Here is a 14,258-nt window from a genome sequence, read left to right on the forward strand (position 1 = left end):
AAGGTTTCAATGCACATATGCACATCAGTATTTCATAAAGAGTTAATTTACAAGTAGATGGCCAAAGCACATTCTATGATAACACAAATCTGTTGCAATCTGTTGCAATTCGATATAGTTTTCACACAGTGAAAGTTTAATAAGGGATCGATATGAATATTCGCAACTAAACACACTGCCTCCGTTTTGATCAATCTTGACTGTAGATTCCACGAAATGCTTCAAAATGTTTCATACTTCTCCATACGTCTTCGCTTGCTCAAAGGAAGTGTCAGCTCACCCCTGTTGAGAGCCACATTTCCTATAATATGAAATGAATGTCAATGGAAAAAAAAAAAACACACATGAATAAATGGCATATGAACGGCATGGTATGAAAGATTGAATTCTGAATCAATAATGGAGACAAAACCTTTCGTTATAATCATGGAGGCCTGCCCTCAGTCCACTTCAGATGAAGCCATGTTTTCAAAGGTGTCCTTCACAATCATTCAACACAGGCATCGGGGTCAATATAGGACAATATCACATTCAACAGCACATACTACAGCTTCTGCAACAGCCACAACAACCAAACATAAAAAAACCAGAAAGGACAGTAACCTTTTCAGCCGTGTTGAAAGGACATTTCTTCAAAGCTTATACAGGTTAGAATCCTGTTTTCCCTCTATCTCACCTCCTCCTCCCTCGATTTTTTTGCTCTCCTGTGGCACACAAGTTGGCATAGAGACCCACAGACATCAACTCAAAATATTAAAAACGCATAGACCACCGAAAAAAGGGAAAATATGGTTGGGTGACAATCTGTTGGATATTGTGTCTACCAGTGCATGTGCATGCATGTGTGTGTGTGTGTGTGCCTGTGCGTGTGTGCGTGTGTGCGTGTGCGTGTGCGTGTGCGTGTGCGTGTGTGTGTGTGTGTGTGTTGTACTGTATGTGTGTGTGTTTGGTGGGGGGTGGCAAAAGACAATGTGTGTGCATGCGTTTGTGTGCGTGCACATCCATGTGCATTGCGCCTGAAGTTCTTGTTGTGCCTGTGTCTGAGAGAGAGAGAGAGAGAGACAGAGAGAGAGAGAGAGAGAGAGAGAGAGAGAGAGAGAGAGAGACAGACAGACAGAGACAAAGACAGACACAGACAGACAGACAGACAGACATATAGAGACAGAGGCAGTGGCAGAGGGAGGAGGAGTGTGAAAGCTACTGTGTGTGATCAGAAGACACAAAGCCAATTAGAGAGTGCCCCCAAGTGAGCAACGGGAGCTCCATCATCACGGCATCATTACACACACAACCAACCAACTCCCCCTCTTCTCCTCTTCCTTCTTCCTCTCATCCTCCCTCCTTCGCACCCCCCACCCCTTTCTCTCCTTCACCCCTCTCACTCCCTTCCTCACTTTCTCCCTCCTCTCTCTTCCTCTATCTCTTTCCCTCTCCCTCCCTGTATTTCTCTCTCTCGCGCTCCCTCTGTCATTTATCAGTCCCCCAGATGGAGCTGCCAGTGAGTTAGCCAGTCTCCCCTCCTCCTCCTCCGCCTCCTCCTTGGCAGTGTGGGTCAGCATTAATCCAGGGGGAGGTGCCCTCCCATTGTGTTGCCCTCGCCCCCCCTCAAAGGGAGCGCTTTAGTTAAAACATCTATTAGGAGGGGCCCCGACTCACACAAGCCTCACTGACCCTCCCCTGACTACTGGCTGCGTCCGGCCCCTGTTCTGTTTGTCTCTCTTTATCTGTGTGTGTGTGTGTGTGTGTGTGTGTGTGTGTGTGTGTGTGTGTGTGTGTGTGTGTGTGTGTGTGTGTGTGTGTGTGTGTGTGTGTGTGTGTGTGTGTGTGATTGATCTGTCTGATGCCTGCCTGCCTGCCTGCATAGCTGGCTATACAGTAGCAGCAGCAGTAGTGGTAGGAGGCTTACTAGAGGTCGGGGGCTAAACAGACCCTCCACAGCTGTTCCACCAGAGAGACCTCTGACTGCCACCATTAATCATCCGCCTGAGCAACATCGCAATGGCGGCCAGCGGGAAGGTGGCACAATGGCAACACTAGCGGAGTGTGTTTAGGGGGAAAGGACACTGGGGTCACTTACTACAAGGGGTGAATAGGCCAGAGACGAAACCAGCTTCCCAAACATTACCGATGCCCCCGGGTTGGTTCCTCTACTGACTTGGAACAGTTCGACCTCTATGAAATATTTGACCTCTGAGATGTAATTATTTTAATGCAAGATGAATGTACGTTGTCTACTGTTGTACTATTTGAAGTAATAGTTCAATAACAGGATACACCTGTAATGGTGTGTCATTATGTGTTCAAAGTATTTTACAAAACACCAACCTATTGAAACAAAACAAACATACTGCCTTGTTAGTGTGCTTTTGAAATCCTACTGTGAGATCTTGTAATGTTCTAAAATGTGTCACCATGTGTGTCATAACACAAGGTCAAAGACTTTCCTACTGTGATGAAACTGTAAACTGATATGTGTGTAATGAGGTAAAGAAATAACTAGAAGAGTTCGGTCTTTATAAACATGAAAACGGTAAAGCATGATGGCTGATGGGCTGACCAGTTTGATGGCAATAATAATAGCCAAACGAGGTTGAGGCGAAGAACTCCACGGGGTGACGCAGATTGAGTCATTATTTCCGAGGAACACACTATGTCAAAGGCTGGTTTCTTTCATAGGCAGATATGATTTAACCTTTAATTGGGCTACTGGAGTTGTCATGGTTACCATTCATAAGTGCTTTGATATCGAACAGTTTATTTAGATTTGTGAGATCTCACTTCTTCAAAGGTAGATAGATAGGTTAAGTCAACTACCACCTCCTCAGCCAATCAGAGCAGACCGTTCCACGTCTCTCGGAGATAAAATGTAACTGTCAGTAGCCAATGTTGCTGTGTGTCAAAACAAATGCGCTGAAATCAGAATTTAAAGACTTTTTTCTGCTGATAAAACTGAAAAAATCATAAAACATAGCGATAAATTATAAAAACAAAATGAGAATTTAATGTCTTAGAATTTGTAAGTCTAAAGAAGACAAAGGCATTCAATAAATTTCTTTATTCACCTTATTCTGCTCATGAACAAGAACAGCACTGTATTTGACTTTTTGCCATTTTACTTCTCTTTTTAATACGGTTCATTGCAGTGCATTAGTTTAGATGTCTTTCTTTTTATTTTATTTTTTCTTCAATGCAATTATACACTCTGTTGTAGTTGTATCACTTTGGCAAGACTTAAAAAGCTAGTCAGAAGATTAAGAAGATATAAAAATTCTCCATTCCTGTTTCGTTCCAGTACAACAGGGCATGACAACATTGGTCATGTGGCGTATAGGGCAATATCCCGGTGGATAGTCCTCAGGGGCTGATGCTTTTGATTTTTGTTTTGTTTTTATTTTTTCTTAGAAACCAGCCCATAATTTAGATGGCGTGGCACATTGGTGTGTATTTAATATACAGACAGTGGACTATCGTATAGTAGTGCGTGTGTGGGGTTGGTTGGCCACTATCAAAGTGTAGTGTTTAGGGGGTGGGGTACTAGGCTATGTGAGGAGCTAGTCTATGGCAAAAATGTTTTCCGGTTAGCTGCTTTTTGGACCTAGTGCAGGCCTGTATTGTATAACAACTGTAGCCGATGGGAAACGCAATGGTAATGGCAGAAAAGCTTGAAAGAGGACGGAAGAGAATAAAGTGAATAGGCATAGGTGCTCACTAACCACTGCCATCTAAACTGCGTCCTTATGGCGGGGGTGAACGACCAGCTCAGGGAATCCGGTGCCTGGGTCCATCTCTCTGGTGAAACTGAGGTCGACTGCTTCTCCGATTACAACCTCGGCCGTGGTGAACACCTCCAGGTCTCCGAGCACATGGCCTCCGACGGTTTTCCCGTCTTTATCCGCCAGGCAGATGTGCAGGTGGGCCTCCTTGTTCAGCGTGCCCACCAGAGACACGATCTCAAACCGCTCCTGCAGCCGAATCACCTGGCATGGCCAAGAAGACAAAGAAACTGTAAAACTTGCACATCCTGACCATTTCACAGCAACTGTATTTACAAGGTTTTGGTGTTAGATCTTTATCGGGTACATTTAATTTTTTTTTTCTTTTTTCTGATTAGTGACATATGGCTCATCTCCAATGCGGAAACCGCTCCAACTCATAATTTCTTATCATCACAAGTGTGTTTGCTTGGGCTGCACGTGTTCAACAATATCTAGTAAAGACATCCCCACATGCAAATTAAAAGAGGTACTTAAGAGAGGGTCATGGGAAAAGAGACTTCTAAGACCAAAAATACACCAAAAAAACACTGCAATTTAGGCCTGGTCAATATGGCAATTCTGGTCTTTTTGTTGGCAATTGAACTATTGTATAAAAGCAATGTGTATATGGCAATACTCAGCCTTCGGCTTCGTGCCTATGGCCGAACCACAACCGGGAGGATGTCAGTTCACATCATCCCTCCCTCTCAGGTCATATTGCTTAATTAACATGGGAAACCAAAATGATCGCAATCAGTTTACACATAGGGGCCTAGTATATATTACAATAATGATATGTTAAGATGTTTCCAGACATTACTGTAGCTTTCATTACACTGACAGTTTCAGAGCATCTGGAGCCAAACTAGTCAGCAAAGTCAACAAATGTCAATACCAGCTTTCCTTTCTCCTGGTCACACAACCAATTGCCCTTTTAGCTTCCCAAGATGCAATTGGCAAATTAAATTCATCACAATGAGGATTTGCACGATTGTTCCTATCCCTGCTTCAACTCATATAAGCAAAAAATAAGAATATATTTCACTTCTCAAGTTACTATATTCTGCTATTTCAAGTTGGTTTTAATGTCAATTTCTTTACATGCACTGGTCATACAAAGAATTTGAAATTACATTTCTTGCTTTCCCATGCAGACATAGACTAATCTAGGTAAGGACATAGACAGTATAGACATAGACAGTACTCATACATGGACATAAGACAGTATGGACATGGACAGTGCTCATACAGACATTTTAAGTGCATAATATTTACACACCTGAAGCTAATAATCAATTTAAGAAAGAGGAACTTGAGCAGTGCAATCTATCTCTTTATGCGTTTGATTACCCATTGGAGACGCACACCACACAGGAAAGTGTGACGTTCTCAAATATAAACTCAGCGACATTGTACACCACTCACATAGCCAAAAGATCTCCAATTTGAGTTTAAAGAGGTACTGGAGTGAGGGCCTTGGCAAAAATACTTTTAACACATACTGTATCACCAAGCAGAGTAGCTTGCACTTAAATAATTTTTCATCACAATAAGTAACACAATGTCTGTGGGGATGGCACTGGCGCCAAACAGATGCCACCAGCTTGAAGACAAACTGGGCTACTTCTCAGTGACTAGACAGGGATGAACGGAGCACTCAGCATACTTTTAGAGGTTTTTTATTTTTTGGTGTACAAAGTGACTGACGCTTTGACGCACCTGAGTCTTCCTCAGAGTCTCTTTGTCAGAGTCTCTCACTTTGTGCACCAAAAAATGAAAAACCTCTAAAAGTATGCTGAGTGCTCCTGCCATCCCTGGGTCTAGTCACTGAGAAGTAGCCCAGTTTTTTCTTCACTCTACTTTCCTGGACTGTGAGCACCACAAGGGTTGAAGCGCAGGCATCCTTTCTGTAGATGCCACAAGCTGTTGCCAAATTACCTCGTTGGTGTTGTCGGCAGTGGCGTTGGCCAGTCTCAGCGTTGCCTTGGTGACACTTCCCACACAGGTGATGATGAATGGGGCACGGAGCTTCCTCTCCTCCACGAAGGAGAGCAGCGAGGAGAAGAGCTCCTCACCGGGGCCCAGGCGCAAGGCATGGACACGCAAAGAAGAGCCTCCACCAGCCTTACGGAGAGGAGAGAAGATAAATGGAGTGGGGAGAGGAGAAAGAAGAGGAGAGGAGGAAAAGATAAGTGGAGCGGGGAGAGGAGAGGAGAAAGAAGAGGAGAGAAGAGGAGGAAAAGAGAACAGTGAAGAGGAAAGGAGAAAAGAGGAGAGTGAAAGAGAATTATTGGGGGTAGGGAGGAGAAAGGGGAAGGAAAGGAAAGAAAAGAAAAGAAAAGAGGGAAAAGAGGAGAGAGTGAGACAGGAAAGAGAGAAGATGGTTAGAGAAGAGCAGAGGAGAGGAGATAAGATAAAATAAGCAAATAAGTGGAATGAAATCAACTATGATAGGCCTAATATTTTGTGGCGTTGTAAGGTATTCTACCGGCAAAACGATTCACTTTATGACTCTACTCAAATCAATTTATTACAGCGTCTCTAGGGCTGTAACGATACACTCAACTCACGATTCGGTTCGTATCACGATTTTTGACCTATGGTTCGATACAACCCACGATCTCTGAAATGTATCTCCTTTGAAGTTTGGAAAATACCATCACATCAAATCATAAGGTTGTTTTCTGCAGTAATGGGTAAAAAAACTTTGAAAGGACGTATCACGATACTGCCTCCTTGTATCACGATACAGTATCGTGACTCTGTATATCACGATTTCTCGGTTCGATACAATATCGTTACAGCACTAAGCGTCTCGCAAACACGTTTCCCTATTTAATCAAAAAATGATGTCAGCACTCGAGCCAGTGTCTTATCAGATAACATTAGATAATAAACATCATTTTCAACAGCTACGTGTAATTCCATCCTTCGCAAACAGGCTTTATTTGTGTGCTTTAAGTGTGTGCTTTCAGTTCCAGAGGCGTTGGTTTGTCTAACAGAAGGACGTGCTGGAGAAAGAGTGGTCCGTAATTGAAAGAATACTTTCGTGAACGGTAGTGTCTGTATGAGTGTGTGTGTGTGTGTGTGTGTGTGTGTGTGTGTGTGTGTGTGTGTGTGTGTGTGTGTTTTATTGCGGAAGTGTGTGCATGTGTGTGGGTCTGGTTCACTGTGTGTGTGTGTTGGGGGGGGGGTGCATGTGTGCGTGCGTGCGTGCGCGGTAGTGTCCGTATGTGCATGTGTGCATATGAATGTGGGGTGAATGCGAGTGACCAGCAATCGCCGTCTGATTGAAAAAGAGCAGAGGAGAGAAGAGAAAGCGAGGCGAGGCGAGGCGAGGAGGGCTGTTTGCGTTTGTGCGTAGCCGGGTCACTGGCTCCATTCAGCCAGTCTCTCTTATCCGCTCATCTTCTTTATCAGACTCTCATTCTCTCCCTTGTCCCTCCTCAATAGCCCCTCTCTCCCAGGCCCAACACACACACACACACACACACACACACACACACACACACACACACACACACACACACACGAAAAGACACGCATCACACAGGCCCACACACACACACACACACACAGACATGCATATACCTACATACATGCATATACATACATGCACACACACAGAAGCACACACATAACGATCCCATGTGCGCACAAGCACACACATACACTCACACACACTGACATGCGTACACACACACATAAGAACACATAGATCCCAAGCGTGTGTGCATGCGCACACGCACGCACACACACACACGCACGCACACACACACACACACACAACTCGTGTCCCAAAAGCACAAAGCACAACACAACGCCAGTCTTATCTGCCTCAGTTCTCTCTCAGACTCCTGACAGTGAAAGCCTGAGGGCCACCTGGATAGGGAATCGGACACACACACACACACACACACACACACACACACACACACACACACACACACACACACACACACACACACACACACACACACCACCCTCCTTTCTCTGGGCCACAGGCCAGCTGCGGTATTGTCAAGGCGGGTTTGTAAGTACATCCATACGCCCATTCAGGATTCCCAATTGAACAACCCCTCCCCATACACACATGCACACACACACATACAGACAGAGAGAGAGAGACACCCGTTCGTCCCTTGGAGACTGCGGTAATTATAAACTGGTCAGCGATTTAGAGAAAGCTGTCCTAGAGTCGCCCCTCTTACACAACCACCCCTTCCCACCCCCAACGCCTCCTCTGTGTTTCTTACACACACACCATGTGTTAACAAACAAACGCGCGCGCGCACACACACACACACACACACACACTTCTAGCACTGTTTGCATGCATGTTCCTGATTGTTTGCCCACTCAGTAATGATGACCAATGAGTCACTGTTGATAAGACAGTGGGAGAAATGTGTTGAAAACTTAATGTTGATGAAGATGAAGTCTGTAGTAGCCTATCCATAGCTGCTTCCATAAAAAAACATTATATTCTGACAGAGAGATCATGCTGAGAACATCACCAATAATAATAATAATACTTTTAAAAAGAATAAGCTCATTTCTGCAACCCACTGACAGGTTTTGGAACGCTTACAATGAATGTATCAAGACTTAAGTCCAGTAACAAGACGTTAAGGCATTATTCATTTTGGAGATGGATGTGTGGTGTGGGCCAGCAAATGTGCAAACAATCGCAAGCCGCACCAAAAGATACACTTGCAGAGGTGGCAGTACATTGATGATACTTGATAAAAAAAGGAAATGCACACTCTTAACTACTATGTCTTTCGTTTCATGACACTGATAGCACGTCTCAAACGGGCACACCGTCGAAAACGATGTTTTGGAGAGGTGTGTGGGCTGCTGCCAAGCAAATGGGTAAAGAAGTAAGCAAGCAGCACGGAGAGTCACACTTTGCTTGGATGGTGGTCCATTCATTGGACTAACAGGATCATCACGGCTAAATAGCCGCCAACGTGACCATCCGCAACTTCTGCGGTGTCCAATTACACTTGTCACAGCAAATCACAACATTTAGAAAACACCTTTTGTGTTTGTGTAGGCCATTTTGCCACTTTTGTAGCAATGTTAGAATTTGAAACAACTACCCCTGTGTACATCCTGACACCCCCCACCCCCACCCCCATTTTTTTCTTAAGATGCACTTGCCAGACAAAATGTTAATAATAATAATTAGGCAAAGGACATCAGAGACATCCACTCCCATTCTATCAACAAAAGTTGGGCCATGTTTTTTTTTGGTGTTTTTTGTAGAATCATTATTTGATTATGGAACAGATGGACGATCCACAGTGTTAGCCCTCACGTCCTTCTCCCATTTCCAGATGCAGGCTGCTTTTCTTTCTTTTATCCTTAATTGTTTTTACCCCATCATCTATACAACACATTTGCCAGTGTTAGCCAGTGTAAAATTTGCTTTGTAATTTAAATCTACATAATTACTGAGTACTGACTAATATCATGCAACACAAATGATTCCAAGCATTACATGGCAGCCCTCATAATAAAGGGTGCAGTAAGTAATGATCAACTGAGTGGCAATGCCAGCCAGCCAATCATCTTCGCACTTCCTCCTTGGGACATGTGGATACACATTCCGTCTGAGTCTATGGGACCACCTGGCTTGTTCTTCATTATAATACGTGGGGGCTCAATCCCCCTTTCCCCATGATAGTTGGCCGCCACCCCTGGGGAGGGAATAATCTACTGGCCCGGTGGGGGGAATCCTGGATTAAAGATCAATGGCCGTGAGGTTAGGGGAACAGGCCTGCCGGCCCAATATGCTGGCCTGCCCACGTAGAGACGAACAGTGGAGGCACTGCTGCAGCAAAAATGGACACACAGTGTACAGATCTCATAATAGCACCATTTTGCTTTTTATTCGAATTGTTACATTGTTGAATCCACAGTGACAGCACAGCCACCACTGTTTGGTCAGTCAAAACAAAATGATTGAATGAAGGTTTCCCCCTGATGAACAGGAACCTCACAGAGACACGCACTCATGCATGCTCTCTCTCTCTCTCTCTCTCTCTCTCTCTCTCTCTCTCTCTCTCTCTCTCTCACACACACACACACACACGCGCGCGCGCGAGCACGCACACACCATTGTGCATAAACTAAACAAAGTGTTTTTAACCTCTCTCTGCAACCAGCAAACAGGCCAACGCAGGCATGGCGGTATGCTTTAAAGCACATCAATTAATAATTTCTGTTGAAGAAGCCCACTTGTCGCTCATCGTTTCCTGCTCAACCACCTCAAACTGCCTCTTGTGACGACAAACAAACACTTGTATTAACAGGAGATTGCGGCGGCAATGTGGCATTTGGTGCATGCAAAAGGGAGGAGAGCCGGCTGAGAGTACTTGTCTATAGAGAAAATATAATTAACCATAACCATAACAAATAGTGAAGGCAAAACGCCCCCACTTCTGCCAGATTATGAGGTTAAAGTCGTGTTCCTGCCTAAACCTGATGCGATGAATGTATTACAGTGAGTGGGTTATTAAAATCGTGGCAGACGGTGGGTAGTAGCTCTTATCCACAACATCTCTCAGCACCAAAGCCAGCTCTGTGAGACGACATTCTTGTCGTTAGGGAAACATAGCTTCCATATAGCACATTAAATAGCCGATATGTCTCAACAGAACCTCATCATTCACATGACAACGTAGATGAATTTACATAGCCTACCATGATTCCTAGAGTGTTGCTGCGCTCCTCCTGCCAAATTCAAGTTCACGTGAGCGGCACGCGGTAGACTATTTAGCCTATTTGGAGTTTCCGTATAAAATCATCTGTCTTTACTTTTGCCCAGGCCTTGAATTGTTTATAGTTGTAAAAGAGTTTAATGTACTTCTAAATGTTGAAATGTATTTTGACTACATTTAGACTGAACTATGGGCGATAACGTCATCTGTAGTGAAACCAAACACTTTGGAACTACAAACTTAATGGAGTAATTATGGCGCGCGAACCTTTTGTGGGTATGGACTGCCATCTGGCGGTACCTTTCTTATTGAGCGACGACAGACTGATCATTCTAGCCCTTTTCTAGATACTGGAATCTTTATCTATTATATGCCCCCTGTCTCATTTTCACTCATTGGTTCCTGTTCCTCCTTCGGGTTAGGGCAAATAGCCTGGACATATAATTAAATATGCCTGTCAGGCCTATGAGGGGAAATGCGTGCCCTGCCGCTCCCCCATAATAATAATAATAATAATAATAATAATAATAATAATAATAATAATAATAGGCAGCTGACCAAACCAATGACAGTTGACCAAATCAAGGTATTAGGTTAAGCAGGCCTGAGTGGCTATTCTATTTTCTATTTTATGTATTTAGTCTATTTATTAGTTTCTTTTCTGTTAATTTGTTAGTTCGACACATTGTTATCTAATGTGTTTGATATTAGGTATGCCTACAGTAAGTTATCATTTACTTGTGATCAGTACTTTGCTGACAAAGACAACGTTCCCATGATTGAAAATTAACTTTGAACATTTTGCCCTTTTTCTAAATTGTCTGCAACAAAGGGGAGTGGTAGGCCTACTCACCAATGTTTGCTGCAGTCTTCGTTCTTTGGCTAATTCGGATTTTACTGGCTTTATAATGGCAGTCTATGGGCATGTCCACATCTGTTCTTAAAACCACCACAAATATTTGTTTTCCAAAGTATGCATCTCACCCAGTGGTTGGGTGTTCATTGGCATTCTCTAACAAGTTCGAAAGCAAAATATGGCTTCTGTCATTTTTATTTGCCATTTTGCGAATTAAAAAGAAAAAGCTAAATAAAACAAAATACATTAAAAAAAGTTTTGCTACATTCCATTTACAGAATAGTGAACTCCACTAAACACTTGGTGAGAGACACATTCGTGAAAACAAATGATAAATGGACTGCATATAGCACCTGTCCACTCCTTTGAGCACTCAAAGCGCTTTACATTGTATGCCTCACATTCACCCATTCACACACCGGTGGCAGTGGCTGCCACACAGGGTACCACCCTGCCACCGGGAGCAACTACAGGTTAAGTATCTTGCTCAAGGTCACATCGATGAGATCAGGCAGAGCGGATCTTGAACCTACAACCTTCGAGGTACCGAACGGCTCTTCTAGCACCTGAGCCTCTCTGGGGTTTACAAAGAATGCTCCAAAAAGAGAAAATCAGTGAGCAGCAGTTCTATGGGCGAAAATACCATGTTAATGCCAGACGTCAGAGGAAAATGACTAGACTGGTTCAAGCTGAAACAAAGGCAATACACAGTAAACGATGCAGTGTTAATTCAACACTTAGATAGTACTCAAGGACCAAATACACTCAGGAAGGTGTTACACCGACTCTCAAAGAGTTGAATTGACTTTTTTTGTTGTGTAGTAGCTCAAATAACCATTAGTTACAACCAAGGTATGCATAAGAGCATCTCTGAATGCACAGCACCTCGAACCTTGAGTCAGATGGGCTACAGCCAGGGGAGCCAACAGAGGGTGACAAAGGGGTCAGTAATTGTCCAGGGCCCAGGGAGATGGGCCCCCAGAATTGTGTGGCCATTACACTGAATGTATTGGGTGAGGGCCCTTTCACAGGACCCGGGCCCAGCCAAAGCTGTCAGAAGAAGAAGACCGCACTAGGTGCCGCTCCTGTCAGCTAAGAACAGGGAAATGAGGTTATAATTCGCACAGAGTACTGTCGTAGGGAGATTTGTTGCAGGCATTTGTGAAGGCAAAGGTCCAGCACAGCACTAGAAAGGTGTACCTAATAAAGTGGCCGGTGAGTGTATATTTAACTTCATGCAATGAGTTGGCAAGCCAAGTGTCTTTTTCCCCTTTAAAATACTGGTGGGCCCTTGACGTCAACTTCTTTGTTACCGCCGCCAAGGAGGTTGTGTTTTCAGCCGCGTTGATTTGTCTGTTTGTTTGTCTGTTTGTCCATCTGTCTGTCTGTTTGTTTGTTTGTTTGTCAACAGGATAACTCAAAAAATATGAAAGGATTTGGAAGAAACTTTGCGGAGTTGTTGGAAATGACCAAAGGAACAAGTGATTCAGTTTTGGTGGTGATCTGGATCGCAAACCGGAACCAAGAATAAAAAAAGAAAAAAGATTCTTCATCATTGCTGGTCTAGAAATCTAGACGCGCCCCTACTGACCGCAAATTGAATTGCGGGACAGGGTGAACAAAAAAAGAAGGCAGAAAGACTTCAAATGAAAAATATAGCTGCAAGCAGCAATGCGGGGCCAAGCAGTAAACTTGCCAGAGTCGCCACGGCAACAGAAGGAACTGCAGCGCCCCCTTTGGCCCAAATCTCGCCAATGTTGGTGTGCATTCCTTGAAGGGGAGTGTGATCATGTGAACCAAGTTAAGTTTGAGTCCGTTAGGCTGCCGAGATATGAGCTCACTTCCTGTTACCTGTTGGTGGCACTAGAGTGTTTGAGCTAGGGATCCGATTTTTTGGGGGGGAAGGCATGGGATGGACTAGTGTGTGTGCAAAAAAATCCAGCAGAATCTGAGAAACGGTTGCTGAGATATGACCTCACTTCCTGTTTTGCCACTTTTACGACAATTTTGATTGGCTGTCACCTCCAAACGATAAGAGGTATCAAAAATTCTTTGGATACCCTAATGCCTATCAGTCTGAAGATGATGTGTACCTTTTTGCTGGTCATTCTGACAAAAATTGTGTGACAAGTAGCATTTTATTGAATTTTACAAAATTCAAAATGGCGGAATTTCCCTTCTGCGTTTACATAACGTTATATAGTGCGTTGGATTCGGCTTGGCCCAAGGATTCTAGTGATAACAATATATTTTACATTGTGCACATGGTTTAAAACTACAGGCAAAAATGTAGCTAAAATTTTGACCTGTTGGTGGCGCTACAGAGTTTGAGCTGGGGGTTTGAATTTTTTTTCAGTAGGTCATAGGATGGACATCTATTTGTGTAAAAAATCCTAGCCAAAAACGACAAAGGGTTGCTGAGATATGACCTCACTTCCTGTTTTTCCACTTTTACAACAATTTTGATTGGCTGTCACGGCTAAACAATAAAAGATATCTAATATTTCTTGAGACCCCATACAAACCTCAGTACAGAGATACAAAATACCGAATTTCGGGCGAAATGGTCAAAAATTGCGGGAAAAATAGCATTTTTATTGAATTTTACAAAACTCAAAATGGCGGGAAAACTATCTAGGCAGAAAATGACGTCATAGGGTGCGTTGGATTCGGCTTGGCCTAAGGATTCCAGGGATACCAGGTTTATGAAAATTGGCCCAGCGGTTCAAAAGTTACAAGCAGAAATGTACCTGCGACTTTCACCTGCTGGTGGCGCTAGAGTATTGAAGCTGGGGACCTATAACTCGCTGTGGGTAATGTTGGTGCTGCCTCAAATATGTGTGCCAATTTACAGCATTTTTCTATGTATGGTTCTATGGGCTACCATAGACTTACAGTGAATTTTACAAAATTCAAAAT

General features: G+C 43.7%; 1 protein-coding gene across 1 annotated transcript; it reads right to left on the reverse strand.

Moving 5' to 3' along the window:
• Positions 1-3,040: 3,040 nt before the first annotated feature.
• Positions 3,041-10,681, reverse strand: LOC134468476 (bifunctional protein GlmU-like). Its single transcript, XM_063222395.1, has 3 exons — positions 10,467-10,681; positions 5,694-5,879; positions 3,041-3,977 (listed from the first exon to the last, which is right to left on the reverse strand). The coding sequence occupies exons 1-3, from the start codon at positions 10,467-10,469 to the stop codon at positions 3,723-3,725; spliced, it is 444 nt and encodes a 147-aa protein (XP_063078465.1). The 5' UTR covers positions 10,470-10,681; the 3' UTR covers positions 3,041-3,722.
• Between the last annotated feature and the right edge of the window lie 3,577 nt (positions 10,682-14,258).

This window comes from Engraulis encrasicolus, chromosome 18 (assembly GCF_034702125.1).
Source record: "Engraulis encrasicolus isolate BLACKSEA-1 chromosome 18, IST_EnEncr_1.0, whole genome shotgun sequence".
Taxonomy (NCBI): domain Eukaryota; kingdom Metazoa; phylum Chordata; class Actinopteri; order Clupeiformes; family Engraulidae; genus Engraulis; species Engraulis encrasicolus.